This window comes from Oncorhynchus masou, chromosome 9, assembly GCF_036934945.1.
Source record: "Oncorhynchus masou masou isolate Uvic2021 chromosome 9, UVic_Omas_1.1, whole genome shotgun sequence".
In the NCBI taxonomy this organism is placed as follows: domain Eukaryota; kingdom Metazoa; phylum Chordata; class Actinopteri; order Salmoniformes; family Salmonidae; genus Oncorhynchus; species Oncorhynchus masou.
The window spans coordinates 63622287-63644246 of record NC_088220.1 but is presented as its reverse complement, the minus strand read 5'-3'; the positions used below and the strand labels follow the sequence as shown (position 1 = coordinate 63644246).

The 21960-nt window shown below is 45.7% G+C and overlaps 1 protein-coding gene and 1 pseudogene across 3 annotated transcripts in view; one reads left to right on the top strand and one right to left on the bottom strand.

Moving 5' to 3' along the window:
* Nucleotides 1–20056, top strand: part of LOC135546457 (nucleoredoxin-like) — a 60090-nt gene extending 40034 nt beyond the window's left edge. For all 3 annotated transcript variants that reach the window (XM_064974888.1, XM_064974889.1, XM_064974890.1), the window contains exons 2-8: nt 4508–4625; nt 7580–7713; nt 11533–11633; nt 11823–11929; nt 12571–12750; nt 13425–13549; nt 18599–20056. In XM_064974888.1, the coding sequence (XP_064830960.1) occupies nt 4508–4625; nt 7580–7713; nt 11533–11633; nt 11823–11929; nt 12571–12750; nt 13425–13549; nt 18599–18781 (948 nt within the window). In that variant the 3' untranslated portion in view covers nt 18782–20056. The remainder of the gene's footprint in view (nt 1–4507; nt 4626–7579; nt 7714–11532; nt 11634–11822; nt 11930–12570; nt 12751–13424; nt 13550–18598) is intronic.
* A 259-nt stretch (nt 20057–20315) lies between these two features.
* LOC135546455 (rRNA methyltransferase 3A, mitochondrial-like) lies at nt 20316–21240 on the bottom strand (annotated as a pseudogene).
* Nucleotides 21241–21960: the final 720 nt, after the last annotated feature.

The window sequence follows — 21960 nt, the reverse complement described above, 5'->3', positions numbered from 1 at the left end:
TACTGTACACATCATACGTATGATGTATATTTTAGACAAACTGTATATAAACACACTGACCAAAGGGTATGTACTAGGATATATTGTGGCAAAAATCTCCTAGTCTGTTTAGTTCATAACAGGACAGTATTTGAAACATGCAAATAGACCTTAGGATTCCATTGGCCCTAAAGCATTGTTAGCTAACTGATTTTGCATATAATTTGTTGTGACTTCAATGTCTCCAAAAAGACCAAATTAGCAGACTTGCCTGTACAGTAGAATTGCTGCAGGCAGCGCATTTTGGTCAAGCTATGAAATGCTTTTAGCAATTCAAAGCCATGCCCTTTTTATATACACTGCTCAAAAAAATAAAGGGAACACTTAAACAACAACACAATGTAACTCCAAGTCAATCACACTTCTGTGAAATCAAACTGTCAGGAAGCAACAAACCTAGGAAGCAACACTGATTGGACAATAAATTTCACATGCTGTTGTGCAAATGGAATAGACAACAGGTGGAAATTTATAGGCAATTAGCAAGACACCCCCAATAAAGAAGTGGTTCTGCAGGTGGTGACCACAGACCACTTCTCAGTTCCTATGCTTCCTGGCTGATGTTTTGGTCACTTTTGAATGCTGGCGGTGCTTTCACTCTAGTGGTAGCATTAGACTGAGTCTACCACCCACACAAGTGGCTCAGGTAGTGCAGCTCATCCAGGATGGAACATCAATGCGAGCTGTGGCAAGAAGGTTTGCTGTGTCTGTCAGCGTAGTGTCCAGAGCATGGAGGCGCTACCAGGAGACAGGCCAGTACATCAGGAGACGTGGAGGAGGCTGTAGGAGGGCAACAACCCAGCAGCAGGACCGCTACCTCCGCCTTTGTGCAAGGAGGAGCAGGAGGAGCACTCCAACAGGCCACAAATGTGCATGTGTCTGCTCAAACCGACGTCCACAGGTGGGGGTTGTGCTTACAGCCCAACACCGTGCAGGACGTTTGGCATTTGCCAGAGAACACAAAGATTGGCAAATTCGCCACTGGCGCCCTGTGCTCTTCACAGATGAAAGTAGGTTCACACTGAGCACATATGACAGACGTGACAGTCTGGAGATGCCGTGGAGAACGTTCTGCTGCCTGCAACATCCTCCAGCATGACCGGTTTGGCGGTGGGTCAGTCATGGTGTGGGGTGGCATTTCTTTGGGGGGCCGCAAGACGATGCTAGACCTCATGTGGCTGGAGTGTGTCAGCAGTTCCTGCAAGAGGAAGGCATTGATGCTATGGACTGGCCCGCACGTTCCCCAGACCTGAATCCAATTGAGCACATCTGGGACATGTCTCGCTCCATCCACCAACGCCACGTTGCACCACAGACTGTTCAGGAGTTGGCAGATGCTTTAGTCCAGGTCTGGGAGGAGATCCCTCAGGAGACCATCCGCCACCTCATCAGGAGCATGCCCAGGCGTTGTAGGGAGGTCATACAGGCACGTTGTAGGGAGGTCATACACACACACACACACTACTGAGCCTCATTTTGACTTGTTTTAAGGACATTACATCAAAGTTGGATCAGCCTGTAGTGTGGTTTTCCACTTTAATTGTGAGTGTGACTCCAAATCCAGACCTCCATGGGTTGATAAATTTGATTTACATTGATAATTTTTGTGTGATTTTGTTGTCAGCACATTCAACTATGTAAAGAAAAAAGTAATTAATAAGAATATTTCATTCATTCAGATCTAGGATGTGTTATTTTAGTGTTCCCTTTTTTTTGAGCAGTGTATTACACTATTAAAATAATAAATTTATATATATTTATATTATATATATATATATATATTAGTTTTCAATTTCAGATTTCCAATGTGCTTTACTGTAAACACCTTAGCTGTCCTCTCTCAGCTCTGTGAGGACACTTCAGGAAGTTGGCATGGGAGCTGTTCCCTGACATTTCCCAGCTAGTGCAGATCCTATTATTCTCTAACTGTCATTGCCTTCTCAAGTCTCCTTATCTGCATCCCAAATGGCACCCATTTCTTATATAGTGCACTACTTCTGGTCAATACTAGCTCACTATATAGGGAATAGGTTGCCATTTGGGGCTATGGCCTCTGGTCAAAAGTAGCTCACGATACAGGGCCCTGAAATGAGTGGTACTTTGGAGGGACTTCCAGTCCCACAGTAGAGAGGAGGTCCCCCCCCCTGTACAGTCCCTACAGGGGGGACCCATACCCTGTAAAAAGGCAGTCTCTCGGAGCAGTCTGGGCCTGCCTTCCGTCTGCATGTCAAAACGCTAACTTTGCTCCTGAAGTGAAGTCATTGTTTTCATTAGAAGAGAAACAAAAGGTTTTCGTCAGCCAGACCTGAACTGGAGCAGAACTGGAACTGAACCCAACTGGAGGCTTCCACCACTGAGCCTCATAGACAGACTGCAGACAGGCCTCACTCCTACATTTTGGCTCTCCCTTTCACTGAAATTACTAGATAACAGTGCTGAAATCATTATATGGTACTATGTGCCTATACCAAATTGTCTGGACTGGTACGGTCCTTTGTGTATTGGCTTTGCAATCTCAAGGTCAGTGGTACAATTCTGGCTCAGACTTGCTATCAGACTTTCAAACATCAATGTTTCTATACTTCTCAGACAACTCTCAGAAAAGTGACCTCTCAGACACTCAGTGCTACTCTTCAGGGGCTAGTCATTTCAAGCGACACCCATCTTCCCTCTATGTAAAGTGAGTTTCCTCTTCGTGGTATTCTTGTGCTCTCCGTCGAGGACAACACTGAACGTACACACTAAATAGTCCCAGTTTCAAACACAGTTTTGCGGTCATAAAGAGTCTGTTTCCGATTTTCTGCGGTATGTTGTATATTGAGATCAAGACACAATATACAGTCATTATACATTGAACAAAAATATAAATGCAACATGTAAAGTGTTGGTCCCATGTTTCATGAGCTGAAATAAAAGATCCCATACATCCACCTGACAGGTGTGGCATATCAAGAAGCTGATTAAACAGTATGATCATTACACAGCCACACCTTGTGCTGGGGACAATAAAAGGCCACTCTAAAATGTGAAGTTTTGTCACACAACACAATGCCACAGATGTCTCAAGTTTTGAGGGAGCGTAGAATTGGCATGCTGACTTCAGGAATGTCTACCAGAGCTATTGCCAGAGAATTTAATGTTTCTCTACCATAAGCCGCCTAAAGAATTTGACAGTACGCCCAACGAGCCTCACAACCGCAGACCACGTGTATGGCGTCATGTGGGCAACCGATTTGCTGATGTCAACATTGAACAGAGAGCCTCCCGGGTGGTGCAGCGGTCTAAGGCGCAGCAATGGAGGCGTCACTACAGATCTGGGTTCGGTCTCCAGTTGTACTGCGTTTCCTCCAACATATTGGTGCGGCTGGCTTCTGGGTTAAGCGAGCAGTGTATCAAAAAGCAGTGCTGCTTGGCAGGATCGTGTTTCGGAAGACCCGTGACTCTCGACCGTTGCAGCAATGGGACAAGACTGTAACTACCACTTGGATACCACGAAATTGGGGAGAAAAGGTGATTAAAATGCACCACTTTTTTTTACATCGTGAACAGTGCCTTTTTTAAGGTATCTGACCAACCGATGCATATCTTTATTCCCAGTCATGTGAAATCCATAGATTAGGGCCATAATGAATTTATTTCAATTGACTGATTTCCTTATGAACTGTGACTCAGTAAAACCATAGAAATTGTTGCATTTTATAATTATGTTCAGTATAATTACATGTAGTAGTGTGTGTTCCTCCTCCGTTAATGCCTGTGGATGTATGCTTGCTTCACATATTGAACAGACAGAATCATGTACAGCGTTGTCTTCATTTGAAGAAGGATCGGCTAAATAAAGTGCCACCCACAGTGCGAGGGTACAACATAGAATAGTACTATATGAGCCTAAAATGACTACGATCTAGTTATTCTATTTCTATGGGATGCGGTACAGTAGCAGAGTCTGTGGCAAAAGGTTTTTATCAAGTGTGGATTGTTCTGCTCCTCTTACCCCGTGTTGCTCTTATTCATGACACAGCAGGGGCAAAACGCTCCCTGTGAATTTCCTTCTCTGCCAGTTCCTTTTAAAGTTAGCTGTAGTGTGAGTCTAGCCTTCAGCTAATTCACGGCAAGGTGACTCTCTGCTGCTGTTTTATTCAACCTGGCTCATTTTCTAGTCCCTTTTATACTTCAGAGAAACAGCTTGCCTTGAAAAATGGATACTGGTACTTTTGCACTTTTGGTGTAGTAATAGGCTTACAGCCATTTTCACTATCAACTTTTGGATCAATGGATGTCTGACAAATAATGATTTATCAACAGATGTTATAAACTAGATGGGAAAACAACTAGTAAGATGTATGACGTTCAATTACTTTTTCTCTTTCTTTGTTTGATTTTCTCATGGTTGCTTGGCGGATTTACCAGAGTATAGGTGTATTTATAATAATGGTACATTTTCCATTCCTGTCCTCTGTCTGTCCAGATGAAGCTGTGGAACAAGTACAAGGTGACCAGTATTCCCTCGCTAGTGTTTGTGGATGCAGCCACAGGGAAGGTGGTGTGTCGGAATGGACTACTGGTGGTGAGAGATGACCCCAAAGGTAAGTCTCCTCAGTCAGCCTGAGCCTCAGCATCTGGGAAGCTGCACATGTACCGGTACACACAAGCATACAGTTTATTACATGCAAAATGCCTTGCCAGAATTTCATATTGCAATGTTTCTGTGCCACATCCTTCAGAGAGCTGGCCATATTTCTCCATTTCTCTACTCTTCTGGTATTGCATGAATATTATAAAGTGCCCCCTTTTACTCCCACATCTGCAGACCTATAATTTCCTGTCTTTTAAGTGGGAGATTGCCTGTTAGCAAGAGCAGGCTTGCATTCCTTTCTGGTAGACAGATGAGGATGTCATCTCATCTCAATATTTTGACATCCTGGTCTTCAGAGCCCTTATTGTACAACATGAGAAAGGCCCATTTAGTCAGAGGAGGAGAGGGAGTAAGGGAGTGGAGAGTGGTAGAGTATCCAGCATCGTGGCAGTAGAACCCGTGGTGCAGGGGAATGGATTTCACATGAGCTGAGCAGACTTTCACATAAGTCTGCCTAATGAATCCCAGTCTCCCTCCCAGCCCACAGTAGAGTACATACTGTATAATTTCCATGATTCATTAACTACAAACTACAGTAGAAGTGGGTAGAGAAGAGATTCATCTTCTTGCTCCATCCACCCCCCCCTGCCCCCTGCCCCGCTTTCAGAGTTGTTAGAGGGGATGTGTAGTGTGGTAGCGGTGGCAGGAAAAGGGGTGTTTTGTTTGTGTTGTGGTGAGGAAGGGAAACAGAGCGGCTACAGGCGGGGTAGTAAGAGTTTGAGGTGGGCTGGGGAGAGGATTCAGGACCCTCTCTCTTTCAGCATTATGAAAGGGCCTAGCTGTCTTGAGTGGCAGAGCAGAGGAGAAGTTGCCAGGAAGGAGTGCCTTTTTACAGTGTGAATGGGGACAACTATAAAAGGCTGCAGAGGCGGAGGCCGTGGGGATGTCAGCCCTGCCTAATGAAGCCCTACAGAGGAAAGGAACCTTTACAGCGCTGCCGACAGTGCTTTATTTCTGATTACAACTTTTTATTTGGTCATCCCAAATGCATCTCTAGTGCTTGACATTGACAATGAAGACACTTTGAAAAAGAAACGAGAGGGAGGGAGGGAAGGAAAGAGAGGAGGGAAGGCTGGTAGGGCTCCCTGTATGGGAAATGGAAAAGCATGGCTTTCAATCATCATTAAAACAACATTTTGCATCTGTTGTGCAGTCCCATTTCCAAACGCAGATGAAACATAGTACAAAGGAACTTGTGAGTAGGAAACATGCTGGGTTTAGATACAGTACCAGTTAAAAGCTTGGACACAACTACTCATTCAAGGATTTTTCTTTATTTTTACTATGTTCTACATTGTAGAATAATAGTGAAGACATCAAAATTATGAAATAATACATGGAATCATGTAGTAAACAAATCAAAATGTATTTTATATTTGAGATTCTTCAAAGTAGCCACCCTTTGCCTTGATGACAGCTTTGCACACAATTGGCATTCTCTCAATCAGCTTCACCTGGAATGCTTTTCCAACGGTCTTGAAGGAGTTCCCACATATCACTCTCCTTCTTGGTCAAATAGCCCTTACACAGCCTGGAGGTGTGTTGGGTCATTGTCCTGTTGAAAAACAAATGATAGTCCCCAAACCAGATGGGATGGCGTATCGCTGCAGAATGCTGTGGTAGCCAGGCTGTTTAATTGTACCTTGAATTCTAAATAAATCACTAACAGTGTCAGCAACAAAGCACCCCACACCTTTTTCGCTCCATGCTTCACGGTGGGAACCACACATGCGGAGATCATCCGTTCACCTACGCTGCATCTCACAAAGAAAGACACAGCGGGTTGGAACCAAAAATCTCAAATTTGGACTCATCAGACCAAAGGACAAATGTCCACCGGTCTAATGTCCATTGCTTGTGTTTTTTGGCCCAAGCAAGTCTCTTCTTCTTATCGGTGTCCTTTAGTGTTTTTTTTGTTGTTGCAGCAATTCGACCATGGCCTGATTCAGTCTCCTCTGCACAGTTTATGTTGATGTGTCTGAACTCTGTGAAGCATTTATTTGCATATCCTCTGCAGCAGAGGTAACTCTGGGTCTTCTTTTCCTGTGGCGGTCGCCATTAGAGAGAGTTTCATCACAGCACTTGATGGTTTTTGCAATTGCACTTGAAGAAACTTTAAAAGTTCCTGAAATTTTCCAGATTGACTGAACTTCATGTCTTCATGTAATGATGGACTGTCATTTCTCTTTGCTTATTTGAGCTGTTCTTGCCATAATATGGACTTGGTCTTTTACCAAATAGGGCTGTTTTCTGTATATCACCCTCCCCTGATTGGCTCAAATGCATTAAGGAAAGAAATTCCACAAATTAACTTTTAACAAGGCACACCTGTTAATTGAAGCGCATTCTAGGTGACTACCTCATGAAGCTGGTTGAGGGAATGCTAAGAGTGTGCAAAGCTGTCATCAAGGCAGAGGAATCTCAAATAGAAAATGTAGTAACTTTTTTGGTTACTACATGATTCCATATGTATTATTCTACAATGTAGAAAATAGTAAAAATAAAGAAACCATGGAATAAGTAGGTGTCCAATCTTTTGACTGGTACTGTATATGTATGACAAATGCTGGTTACAAAATGGCGCTGGGAGATAAGGAAGCTGTCCTTCTAGCCCCAAGGCAAATTTTGTTATTTCTTACATTAATTGCCCAGAAAAATAATTCAAATGTGTTTCACTACACCCGCAATAACACATGTATGTGACCTTAAAATTAGATTTGATTTGTTTAATATCTAATAGCTGTTCCAGGGGGGTGGAGAGAGCGAGTGCTCTGGTTTTGAATGGGCAGTTTTTCACACATAGAAAAAACTCTTCTCTGTTCACTAATCAGACCCTTGGCTCTCAATATCCTTTCTCCCCAACACCAAACCCTCCCCCTCCCTTACCCTCCCCCCCTCTCTCAGGCCTGGAGTTCCCCTGGGGGCCCAAGCCCTTTGCGGAGGTGGTGGCCGGCCCTCTGCTCAGGAACAACAGGCAGACGACAGACATCAGCTCCCTGGAGGGCCACTATGTGGGAGTGTACTTCTCAGCACACTGGGTGAGTGTTGGGGGGCCAGGAGGGGCGAATAGACACACACACACAGGGAGTGGGGCAGGGAGGGGCACATAGACACACACACACACAGGGAGTGGGGCAGGGAGGGGCACATAGACACACACACACACAGGGAGTGGGGCAGGGAGGGGCACATAGACAGACACACACACACAGGGAGTTGGGCAGGGAGGGGCACATAGACAGACACACACACACAGGGAGTGGGGCAGGGAGGGGCACATAGACAGACACACACACACAGGGAGTGGGGCAGGGAGGGGCACATAGACAGACACACACACACAGGGAGTGGGGCAGGGAGGGGCACATAGACAGACACACACACACAGGGAGTGGGGCAGGGAGGGGCACATAGACAGACACACACACACAGGGAGTGGGGCAGGGAGGGGCACATAGACAGACACACACACAGGGAGTGGGGCAGGGAGGGGCACATAGACAGACACACACACAGGGAGTGGGGCAGGCAGGGGCACATAGACAGACACACACACAGGGAGTGGGGCAGGCAGGGGCACATAGACAGACACACACACAGGGAGTGGGGCAGGGAGGGGCACATAGACAGACACACACACAGGGAGTGGGGCAGGGAGGGGCACATAGACAGACACACACACACAGGAAGTGGGGCAGGGAGGGGCACATAGACAGACACACACACAGGGAGTGGGGCAGGGAGGGGCACATAGACAGACACACACACAGGGAGTGGGGCAGGGAGGGGCACATAGACAGACACACACACAGGGAGTGGGGCAGGGAGGGGCACATAGACAGACACACACACAGGGAGTGGGGCAGGGAGGGGCACATAGACAGACACACACACAGGGAGTGGGGCAGGCAGGGACACATAGACAGACACACACACAGGGAGTGGGGCAGGCAGGGGCACATAGACAGACACACACACAGGGAGTGGGGCAGGCAGGGGGTGCCTCATTTCCCCTTTCAGGCACCCAGCTGTCTTCTGATATGAGCTTTAGCCCTGTTTAAACAGAGAGGAACCGTGAAAGCCAGGGCAGGGTGGCAGGGCGGCAGGACGCAGCGGGAGAAAACACAACAGCCTTTAGCCAGGGGATGGACAGAAGTTAGGGGACTTCCGTTGTCTGGGACTACAGTCGCTAGTTATTCCACTCCTTGCTGTCATCACCTACTAGTGCCCTTTAAAGTGGGCAGTGGGCTTCAGACCCATTGTCTGTCTCTATCAGTGCTAGGCTTGCCCATCTGTGTGACGGTCGTGAATTGGTGACTCATGAAAGGCTTGTGTCAATGATGAGCTGCCAGTGCTGGCTTCAGCTCCAGAGACAAGCCATTAGCAAGCCATGACACACTCAGACTAGTCCACTTTCCAAACCAATACAAATTGGTACATTTTTATTTGTCACTTCTTTGTAAACAACAGGTGTAGACTAACAGTAAAATGCTTACTTTTCCAATGATGCAGTTTTTATTTTATTTTTAAATCTACAAAAAAATTGAAATAGTGACAAGAAACACTGAATAAGAATAACGAGTAAAAATTACATGACTATATACAGGGAGTATATGTCGATGTGCAGGGTTATGAGGTAGAGGTAGCTATCGTATAGGTTTGTGCATTATTTTAAGGCTACATTCCCCTGTCTTACCAGCGTAAATCCACCCACCATTAGGAGATGGTTACAAACTTGAAATGGACAGTGGATTACTTTTTACCAACGACCTGAAGTGATCCTCGGCAGGATAGAGTAGACACAGTTCCTCACTGACTTTACGCTCATCTCTAGCTGTGTGTTTCACTGAGGCTGAGAAAGAAAAGGAGGAAATGGAGATTGAGACTGGTCTGGTTTGTTTTATTCAGACACAGCTCTGCCTCCGCTGGCACTCTGATACCACCTTAATGTCTCACACACACACACACACACACACACACACACACACACACACACACACACACACACAGCCGCTGCTCTACTCTACTGCCCCATATCCTGTAAGGGAGAGACTGTGGAGGGAATACAACACACACACACACACTAGACCAGAGACCATTCTCAAAACACTCACTCATTCACAACAACAAATGCCTCCAAGCCAAGGCCATCCTGAGTTCCATCCTGAGTACTTAGGTTCTCACATTTGAATGGGCCAGGAAACAAAAGGAAATGTTAGTCCTGGTTTCTGGTGAAACATTAGTTAAAATAGTTGGTGAACCAGGCGAGGCAATCATTTGGTTTCTCAAATGATTGCCTCGCCTGGTTCACCAACTATTTCTCTGATAGAGTTCAGTGTGTCAAATCGGAGGGCCTGTTGTCTGGGCCTCTGGCAGTCTCTATGGGGGTGCCACAGGGTTCAATTCTCGGCCCGACTCTCTTCTCTGTATACATCAATGATGTCGCTCTTGCTGCTGGTGAGTCTCTGATCCACCTCTATGCAGACGACACCATACTGTATACTTCTGGCCCTTTGGACACTGTGTTAACAACCCTCCAGACGAGCTTCAGTGCCATACAACTCTCCTTCCGTGGCCTCCAATTGCTCTTACATACAAGTAAAACTAAATGCATGCTCTTCAACCGCTCGCTGCCTGCCCGTCCAACATCACTGCTCTGGACGGCTCTGACTTAGAATATGTGGACAAATACCTAGGTGTCTGGTTAGACTGTAAACTCTCCTTCCAGACTCGCATCCTTCCAGACTCGCATCTCCAATCCAAAGTTAAATCTAGAATTGGCTTCCTATTTCGCAACAAAGCCTCCTTCACTCATGCTGTCAAACATACCCTTGTAAAACTGACCATCCTTCTGATCCTAGACTTCGGCGACGTCATTTACAAAATGGACTCCAATACCCTACTCAATAATTTGGATGCAGTCTATCACAGTGCCATCCGTTTTGTCACCAAAGCCCCATATACTAACCACCGCGACCTGTACACTCGTTGGCTGGCCCTCGCTTCATACTCGTCGCCAAACCCACTGGCTCCAGGTCATCTACAAGACCCTGCTAGTTAAAGTCCCCCCTTATCCCAGCTCCCTGGTCACCCTCCAGCACCCACCTGTAACACGCGCTCCAGCAGGTATATCTCTCTGGTCACCCCCAAAACCAATTCTTACTTTGGCCGCCTCGCCTTCCAGTTCTCTGCTGCCAATGACTGGAACGAACTGCAAAAATCTCTGAAACTGGAAACACTTATCCCCCTCACTAGCTTTAAGCACCAGCTGTCAGCGCAGCTCACAGATTACTGCACCTGTACATAGCCCATTAATAATTTAGCCAAACAACTACCACCCCTACTGTATTTATTTATGTATTTTGCTCCTTTGCACCCCCATTATTTCCATCTCTACTTTGCACATTCTTCCACTACAAATCTACCATTCCAGTGTTTTACTTGCTATATTGTATTTACTTTGCCACCATGGCCTTTCTTTGCCTTTACCTCCCTTATCTCACCTCATTTGCTCACATCGTATATAGACTTATTTGTCTGCTGTATTATTGACTGTATGTTTGTTTTACTCCATGTGTAACTCTGTGTTGTTCGTGTCGAACTGATTTGCTTTATCTTGGCCAGGTCGCAATTGTAAATGAGAACTTGTTCTCAACTTGCCTACCTGGTTTAAATAAAGGTGAAATAAATAAATGCATAAAAAAATGAGGGTGAAGCACTGCAGAGATGTAGGGAGAGAGAGTCAGAAAACACCATGTCATCATTATATACTGTTTTATATAGACTGATCAATTTAGGTCATTCTGTAAACTAATGCCATAACTTGTTGAGTGTGTCCGTATGTGTTGTCCCTGCAGTGCCCTCCATGCCGCAGTCTGACCCGTGTGCTCTTGGAATCATATCGCACTGTGAAGGAATCGGGTCAACATTTTGAGATGGTGTTTGTCAGCGCTGACCGGTATTCCCTTCACACACGCGTATACATTCTCTCTCTGTCACGCTCTCTCACGAGCATATTTATATATATATATATAAAATACACACACACACACAGTCTCATGCTCCTCTGATATGTTAATTGAATTGACTAAATAAATGGAGTTGACAGTGGAACTGAGTGTTGTTTTGTGTTTGCCCACCAACGCAGGTCGGAGGAGTCCTTTCAGCAGTACTTCAGTGAGATGCCTTGGTTGGCAGTCCCATACTCAGACGAGGCCCGACGATCACGACTCAACAGACTCTTTGGAATACAAGGTACAACACTGTCTCTGATGTCTCCTCCTGAACTGATATACTGTAAGGGTCCTCTCTCTGTCTCTCTCTCTGTCTGTCTGTAGAGAGGAGTAGTGTGGTTGTAGACAAAGTGCTGGCTCATTACCTCTTCTGGCTGGAATGTTCAGAGTGCTTGCAGGACTGGTCGATACTGCCCTGCTTCCCCATTCAAACCCCTGTTATTCACACTGGCCCATCACCACACACACCCTTCCTCCCAGCCAAACACACACTGTGCACTCTGTGTCTGATAAGGCTGTTAATACACAGTGATATTCTAATCTGAAAGACTGTGGGAGAGGAGGGTCGGGCGTTAAGAAAAATCAGCGGGAGTCTGAGAAGAGATGAATGGAGAGAGGGAGGGAACTGGAGAGTTCAGAGAGCAGAGGACAGTCAGAGCCTCAAGGATTAAAAGCTCCTCCATACCACACAGATAAACAGTGAGAGATACAGCCATATGTGGTGAGAGCAACTGAAAAACATGGAAGAACAGGAGGGGCGGTGGCAGAGTGAAACTACAGTTCATGATTGTTCTCTCCCCCTGTTTCCATATTTCTCTTTCTCCCACCTTGCCTCCCCCTCTCTCTCTCGCCCTCTTTCTCCTCTGTCTTCCTCCCTCCCAGGTATTCCCACCCTTATTCTGCTGGACGCGGAGGGTCACATGATCACGCGACAGGGCCGTGTGGAGGTGCTGAATGACCCAGAGTGTCGGCTCTTCCCCTGGCACCCCCGGCCCGTACTGGAGCTCAGCGAATCTAACGCTGTGCAGCTCCATGAGGGGCCTTGCCTCGTGCTCTTTGTGGGTGAGTAGATAAGTGGATGAACATTTCAATGTCAGTCCCTACCGTGCACCTCCACGAGAGGCCCTACCTCGTGCTCTTTGTGGGTGAATGGAGGAGCATTCAGTGCTGGTTTCTACCAAACCAACCCTTCAGACTATGTATTCTACATTCTAAATAGCATTGTTCATGTAGTAAAAGTGAACAGATCAGTTGTACGGCCACATGCTATTTTAAGTCTGTGAACATGCAAGAGTTGGGCGGAGCGAAGGAAATGGTTTGTCTGTCTATTTGTTTGTTAGCAGTGCGAGAGATGGATGCCATCCTCTGCTAAGTGGCTTAGGCCAAAGTGGACAGGGCAACCATCAAGCCAGACGAGACAATAAGACAGCAATGTGAGAATGGAGTGACCGGGTGCAAACTGATGACCTCATGATTTCAGGCCCTGAGATCAGATCCGAAGGGGTCAGCCACAGACCATCTGCTCTCCTCCTTTTGTCTCCTCACTCATCTGCTCATCTGTCCATTCACTCACCCCCTCAGACCTCTCCTCCTCCTGTTCTCTGCTCATTTACCTTCTTTCTCTCTTCTTCCTGTCCTCTCTCTAGTCTTCATGCCAATTTCTCTCCTCTTCTTCTCTCAACTTTTCCTCTTTTGACTCTTTTCATACTTTTGACACCTGTGTATCTCTTGTTCAGATACGGAGGAGGAGGGAGAGCTGGAGCCGGCGAAGGAGCTGATCCAGCCAATCGCAGAGAAGATCATGGCTAAGTACAAAGCCAAGGAGGAGGAGACACCACTGCTCTTCTTCGTGGCTGGAGAGGTAAGATAATGGACACACACACAAACACCTCCAGCTGACCTAGATGAGAATATTCACATGTGATGAAATCTGTCTTATATTTTGGCATTTTAGTTGTTTTGCATTCCTGTCTTGTGTACTGTACATCTCCTCTACTGTGGTTGTCTGTGTGTTTGCTTGTTGCTATGCTCTGGCATGATGTTCCATCTGCTTTAGTTATCACATATCATAATCCTCCGGTGGAGAACATGCCACTACTCCCCTACTGACATAAGCTACAGTATAATGTCAGAGGGGCCATTTCTGAGGGATGAAACCCCCTTTCACTTTTATGTGAGGCACACCACAAGGCCCATGGCCCAGAATTTAGCTGGCCGTGTGTCTGATGGCTGTTCTCCCTCGATCTTTCCGCCCACCCACTTGCCTGCCCTCAGTGCAGGAGGGAACATGGAGTTTTCTTAACTCTTATCTCTTGTTTTTCCTTCTCATCCTTTCCAGAGCTTGTGGAGTTAGCAGCAGGGACAGCCGTAATTACCAGATTAGCTAGCTCCCCCTTTCCTCCCTCACTTCTCTGCTCACAGGGCACGGGGGGGTAAGGACGGTGTCCCATGTCAGATGGTTTAGGTTTCAGCCATGGGGAGCTGCACAGGTGCTCCCCCTCTGTCCTGTCTTACCCTCTGTCCTGTCTTACCCTCTGCCTGGATGCCTGAGGCCACTCTGCGCTCTGTCAGCCTTAATGCTATGGACACAGACACACTGGGGCTAAGACGACATACTAACACCCTCTCTCTTTACCTTTTCTCCTGTTTGGGGATTTGTTGCATACTGATTGGTATTTATATTCATCTGGATTGGACCCATTCTAATGAATGTTACATCAGTGAATCTGTTTCTCAGCTGAAAGGTCTGTGTTGCTTTCTAGGTTAATGTTCAGTCTATAACAGACAGGTACAGTTTTCTCATCGTCTGGGTTACATGTAGCTGGATCTGAATTCACCAGCACTCGATCTGTTCCAGACTGGGGGGGTAGTCCCAAATGACATCCTATTCCCTATAAATGGCACCCTATTCCCTATATGGGGCCCTATGGGGAATAAGGTAACATTTTGGAGACCGAATGTGTATACCCTGTTAGATATCACTCCCTGCCATGGACCCATTGGGCTCTCTGTTATGCCAGGCAGAGGCTGAGGTTACAGGATGGACCCCCATGCAGCCCGCAGGGCCCTGGCCTGGGTGAGGCCTGCCTGCACGTCTGCCAGCTGCTGTGCTGGGGATGGTTTACTTAATCAGTGAGACAGTACAATGCTGGCAGCCCAACATGGAGAGCCTGGCCTGAAGAAAATGAGAGGGGATCTCCTTACCCCACCCTATCAGTCACAGAGAGGCTAAGAGAAATGGACTTGCAACCTACGGTTGTACCACGGGGCGGCAGGGTAGCCTAGTGGTTAGAGTGTTGGACTAGTAACCGAAAGGTTGCAAGTTCGAATCCCCTAGCTGACAAGGTAAAATCTGTCGTTCTGCCCCTGAACAGGCAGTTAACCCACTGTTCCTAGGCCGTCATTGAAAATAAGAATTTGTTCTTAAATGACTTGCCTAGTAAAATAAAGGTAAAAATTAGAAGATCAAATTTATTTATATAGCCCTTCGTACATCAGCTGATATCTCAAAGTGCTGTAAAAAAAAACAGCCTAAAACCCCAAACAGCAAGCAATACAGGTGTTGAAGCACGTTGGCTAGGAAAAACTCCCTTGAAAGGCCAGAACCTAGGAAGAAACCTAGAGAGGAACCTATGAGGGGTGGCCAGTCCTCTTCTGGCTGTGTGGGTGAAGAATATAACAGAACATGGCCAAGATGTTCAAATGTTCATAAATGACCTGCATGGTCAAATAATAGGTCTGGGACAGGTAGCACGTCCGGTGAACAGGTCAGGAGTCCATAGCCGCAGGCAGAACAGTTGAAACTGGAGCAGCAGCACGGCCAGGTGGACTGGGGACAGCAAGGAGTCATCATGCCAGGTAGTCCTGAGGCATGGTCCTAGAGCTCAGGTCCTCCTCCTCCTCCGAGAGAGAGAATTAGAGAGAGAATACTTAAATTCACACAGGACACCAGATAAGACAGGAGAAGTACTCCAGATATAACTAACTGACCTTAGCCCCCCGACACAAACTACTGCAGCATAAATACTGGAGGCTGAAGATGAAGAAGATGCCCTATTTACAGAGAAAATTCATGGGGATTGATGGATATTTGTGATTGCAATAAAGACAAATACTGTAAATGTTATGTATTTTATATCTACAGTGTTTTCTATATTATTAACTATGAGATACTTGGGGTATAGTTGTCTTCTTTGCCTTGATCTTCCCAGGTTTAGCCAGGAATAGGAGATCCTGACAATAGTTTAGTCTGCCGCCCGTATCACCTGCTAACCTCCCTGACCCCAGGGTACAAAGGTCATGTAGACACAGACCTGTGTCACACTGTGTGTGTTGTGAGCCAGACAGGTTGGCCTCTCCACTAGTTATTTACGTCCAAGCAGTCTGGTGTTTTTAGAAAACACTCATCTCCTGTGTCTCTTACTGGCAATACAGTTCAACAGTTAGAAGAAATGAAACAATCAATCATCAAGAAGCAATAACCTCACAGGCAAATCCCTGTCATTTAAAGCAACATAACTATTTATTGAATTAAAAACACTTTTCATTAGGTCTAACAGTGCTTTACAATGTACAGTATGTAAAGATACAGGGTCGAGCTGGCCTATATCCTATCCTTTGATACAGTGATTCTCAGTAACTATGGGTTTCCAGCCTGAATCTCCCAGTGATACAGACTGATAGGCCGTTGTTCAGCCAGTCATATCGCTGTGCCGATTGTATCCTGAATTTCACAACGCCTGGAGACTCTCAAGCTGACCAATCAGTAGGCTGCTTTCCAGGCCGTCTGGCCAACGGGAGCTTCTTATCTTTGCAGGTCCTTATCTGATGAACGTCGTCTACTCTTTGGAATGCCACAGTGCTACAATGGTCAGAATAAACCTGACATGGTGCAGCAGGAGGTTCCATATGGTAAACGCACACGGGAGCCTTATCACGGCAGTCAGTCAGTGACTGCAGGCCATACGTAGCATAGCATAGATACCCTTTTGTCTTTGTATTCAGAGCTGGGCTGGAGAGCGAGGATGGGGGGCCAGTCTCTTTATCACTCGCACAGCTGGACTGGTTGCTTCTCATGAATAACAGTTTACACATGGTTAGCAGCCACACAAAGGAAGACTCAAGACTTCCCACAGAGAAGAAGACAGCCATGGAGATTACATCTCTTCATATCTAAGAGGCTGGGAGGCCATGCTAACAGAGAGACTCCTGTGATTTCTCTTTCTGTGGTTCCTTTCGAAGGCAATGCCGAGGATGTATCTTCAATCTGAGCTTGCAAGAGAAGACTTTATGGGGGATGTGAGGAGTCACAGATTTTCTCAAGCTTAGGAATGTAGCTTGTGGCTACATGAATCATCCATTAAACATCCTCATAAGTGTAGCAATTAGTTTCATTGTATATTTTTCTGAAGTTGAATAGGTTTAAGACTATCTGATCCCAGATCAGATGGTAGAGATTCAGGGGAAGTGAGCTCTCCAGATCTTACATGCCACAGGAAACTCAACTGTTCTGCTAGCGGTTTCGCAACAAGTCAAACTGTGTTGGCATACATACTTGTCCTTTTTAGGTAACAAAGTGGCCAAACTGGTCAGAGAGCTGATTGTGCAGTTCAATTCATTTAGGTTGAAATGTTTTACTGCCATTTTTCCAGATAACGGGAGCGTTACTCCAAAAAAGAAAAAACATTTTGTGAAAAGCTGTGATTTAATGACGGGGCCAAGCCTTTGCGACAGCGCCAGCTTGTGGTCGTGTTCTGTCACTTCTCTATTTTGAAATATTTTCCATATGAAATTGTTCTTTGATCTCTTCCAAGTCTCTCTCACCCAGAGGGCTTAGTTGAGTAGAAATCAGCTCATCCTGTCACGAGGAAGGGAGAGACCATCTCAGAAGATGTCATATACTAATCTGGCATGACAGAGCTGAAATGTGACTTCACAAATCAACACTTGGAATCCTCTAACATTTAGAAGAAAAGTCTGGACTGACTGGAACTAATGCAGCTTTGTTGAAGTGGGGAAAAGCTTCCTCTAAGATTACTAACTGAAATGACATGCGGTTGCAAGTATTGCCAAAAAGTGCATGTTATTTTCTCTGAATAATTGATAGCCCCTCCGAGTGGGCTGGGGTGCCGCTTCCTGTCTGCTGTGGTGTTATAGTGAGTTATTCCTGCTGTCTTATGAGTGTCTGTAATTCCCAGTTGTTAAAAGGGTGAGAGGTGAGATCAAGCCTGGGACTGAACAAGGCTTGTAAAAAGACATTCAGTGACATAAGTCTGTCCTCACTAACTCTGTCGTCAAAGCTCCACCACACACCCATTTCTACTATTTCTCACCAGACATGAGGGAATACACCACTCTCTCCCCCTCCTTCTCACCCACGTACACTATCCAAACACGCTGTGATGTGTCTCTGAAGCTTCCCAGCCTTGTAGTCTGTGGGTGAGGCTTTGAAGGGATGGATGTTGTTGGACCCCCTCCTGTTCCCCCTCTCTCCCACAGTGGGGTGCATGATGGAGACCTGGTTTGTGAACACTGCCTGCAGGAGAGAAAAGAAGAGCTCCCTCCCCAGTCTTCAAGCAGACATTGACATTATCACCTTCAGTTGTGAATCCATTGAGTTATATTAAGTGCCATAGTTAATCTTGTGTCCCAGTTTTTTTAATACCAAAATCAAGTCAGAACTGATTGAAAGCAATTATGTTTTTATATTCGGTCATAAGGATGTTAGCAATTATCTCGCAATTCCTTTTGCATGACACACAGGATAAAGTGTTGTTGACTATATGTAAACTAGGCCACGCCACTTCACTTTGTCATACAACTTCTTCCCCAGGCACAATTACTACCACATATAGACAGGCTGGTAGACAAGATTGTTGTATGATCATGACTGACCTGTCTGTGTTCCCAGGATGACATGAGTGACTCCCTGCGTGACTACACCAACCTCCCAGAGGCAGCACCTCTGCTCACCATCCTGGACATGTCTGCCCGGGCCAAGTACGTTAAGGACGTGGAGGAGATCACACCGGCCGTGGTGGAGACCTTTGTCCAAGACTTTCTGGCTGAAAAGCTCAAACCAGAGCCCATCTAGAGAGCACGGCTAGACTGTCCCAAACGACACTCTATTCCCTGCATATGGTGCACTGCATTTGACCAAGGTCCATAGTCCTGGTCTAAAGTAGTGCACTATATAGGGAATAGGGTGCCATTTAGGGGACACACCTAAACTTATGGGACTGAACCCACACCTCCATCAAACCCTGAACTCCCGGCTACCACCACCAGCCAGCCTCCTCTCCAGTCTCCCCCTTTCTGTCAAAGGTCTCACTTTTGACTGATATCAACTTTTTTTAGACAGGTCTTTCTCTCATGGAGTCTTCTCCTTTGGTGCCTTGCATTGCCTAAAGCCCCTACAGTAATATGGACATTCTGTTGCTTTTTGGCTCCAATAGCTTATTTGATCAGTTTCATTATTGGCATTTCTTGATACGAGAAGAAACCACACAATGTTGACCCAATGGACTTGAATTTTCACAATGTCTCTTTCTTTTGCCGAACCCTCATTGCTGGGAAAGAATAAAATGATTGCAACAAATGTTCTGTAGTTGTAATTTACAAGTATGCAGTGCAGAAAATGTTCTGATCTTCCGTCTGGTGTTATTGTTCTTCTGTTTAAAAGGTGCTGCAGAATAGTATGACCGCTGTGCATACAGTATAGACCTAACAATGTCTGATTTCCCTGTTTTAAAAGGTCATTTTGTCTGTATTTGCTTGTTTTGTATTGTGAATGGTATTTCAAATACCATACCATGTCATGTTCTCCATGATACGAGAGATGGTAGTCTTATCATTGTTTCCATCTCAACCACCATGACATTTTAAGATGATTTTCTGTGAAGATCCTCTCTTGAAAAGGCCAGATATTTTTAAGGCACAAAAATGGCATTTAAAATCCATCTTAGCAACTAAGTGAAGTATTAATTCACATTTTCTGTCACTCCCTGGTCGTCTTTAATCATGACTTCACAGCCATTAAAATGCACTGTTAAGCACAACTGTCTGGCAACTTCCTCTATCCATGAGGCCAGTTCTCATTCACTTGGTCAAGCAGTTTTATTCCATTGAGAAAATGTATTTTACAGTATTAGCTTGGTATCACCTACCTGTGTCCATTATTGATAATGCATCATGACCTCAATTTAGTTTCCATTTATATATATTTTTTTAAGTACAATTTGTCTTGATGTCAGACTGTGTACAACCCATTTGTTTACAGTGTAAGACAACCAAGTATTTCACACCTTTCAATTAAGTAGTTTTTTTTACCCTACAACTTCCTTTCCTACAGTAAATGTTCCCAAATTGCTTCAGGTGCCACTGTGGTTACTATGATAATTGCTTTCATATGCCCATCAGTGAAGTTGTTAATTGACAGGTTATTTCCCTTGCTAAACAGACATGCACATGTCCAGTATAGAGATTAAGCAGTCATCTTGAATGGCAGCAGTTTAGTCATAACTGGCAGGAAATATAGTAGGCAACTGTGTGGAGTGTAAGTGAAGCTTACAAAGCCACACTGGCAGGAATTGGAAGATATAATTGAGTAAATAGGCAGCCCGGAAAGAACACATTTCACATCGTGGTAATGGTCATTTTCAGCCAAACGCTGATTTTTATTTCACTTTTATTAGCCGAGTTGAATATGGAAATGAAATCCATCCATATGAGTCAGTCTGACATGAGATACAGTGAAGAGGTGTTGTGCAGTCTAGAATGTATGCATGGAAAAAGTGACACCAGGAATAACATGTCCGTTACACTGAAAATGGCTTCCAGGAAAATCATGGAAATTGCACTTTAGATTAAGATTTCCTCCAAGACGTCTCCATTATGTTTAACAGCTGCCTTCAAACAGGAGCATGCTGGTTGCCATGGCTGAGTTGAGACTGTCCACTCCAGGGATGAACAGTCTTGGACCGGCAGTTCTCTCAGCCAATTGGACGGCTTCCAGACTCAGTCCATGAGTTTCTCCACCAATCACAAGGCCTGTGTTCCCCTGAGCCCAGCCTTCATGGTACAACTTGGTCGCCGCTCTTGGAAGTGACCGTTTGGAATCTGATATTCCTCATTGTGCATGTCTTTACAATTAGGCCTGCTACTCACCCATCCAAAGTCCCCTGCCTTTGAAGGTTTGTTGGACTGGTTTGCTTCCATGTTCTCAGCTATTTCTCTCTCATAGCCGCTGCAGTTGTCTGCTACGTGGACAGTCAGACTTTGGCAGCTGGTTTTGAATGTCGTCCCAGTCCAAGCTGGGGAAGGCGGAAATGGGCACCAATCACTGCTCGCAGCACCTTAGGTTCCCAAGCGTCCACACAGCCTGTGAAAAGAGACCTACACAAGATACTTAGTGAAAGAACCATCCAGAGTAGTGCACAAGTTCACACACTAATTCCTCACTATCAGCTCCTATGGGTACACTCAAAATGGCCACCAGTCCATCCAATATGGCATCATTGACTTGAATAGGGTGTAACATTTCTATAAATTGGATTATGCCCATCCTCAGTTTATCATCATGACATACCCTTGGCGAGCAGGACATTATGGCAGGATGGTGCCCAGGTTCCCGCACGTTGTCACAGATCAGGGACAGTGGCACAGACTGACCACGCTGGTCCTGAGGGAATGTCAGCCAGGATGGGTCTGGCTGAGAAAATATGGCTACAAGGGGAAAGTATTGTCAATATACAGTAGAGTATAGAACTTCAAAATCATACACTCAGGGCCTCCCGGGTGGCGCAGTGGTCAAGGTCGCTGTACTGCAGCCCCAGCTGTGCCATCAGAGACCCTGTCGTAACCGGCCGCGACCGGGAGGTCCAATTGGCCTAGTGTCGTCCGGGTTAGATGGCGAAAAGATAGTTGATGTTCAGTCCAGATAGCAGGCTATGTATCTTGACTTCATACAAAGTCTACATGCAAACATACATCATAGACCGTAGTTACTAAACCTCTACTAGCCATTATAATGAAAGCGGATATATTCACTCAATTATCTAACATAGGTCGATAGCCAACATGCACAGATACTTACGCCAATCTTTTGTCACCAGGGACGGTCCTTTCGAATTTGAGGCCACCTCCTTGGTCCTTCAGATTGGTTGTATGTTCCCGGCGCGGAGGATGCTTTGCCGTTTCTGGCACTCCATGACTTGCTGAAAACACGATCAGTTGTCTAATTTTTTTAATGGTCGTTGACAGTCCTTCATTTTG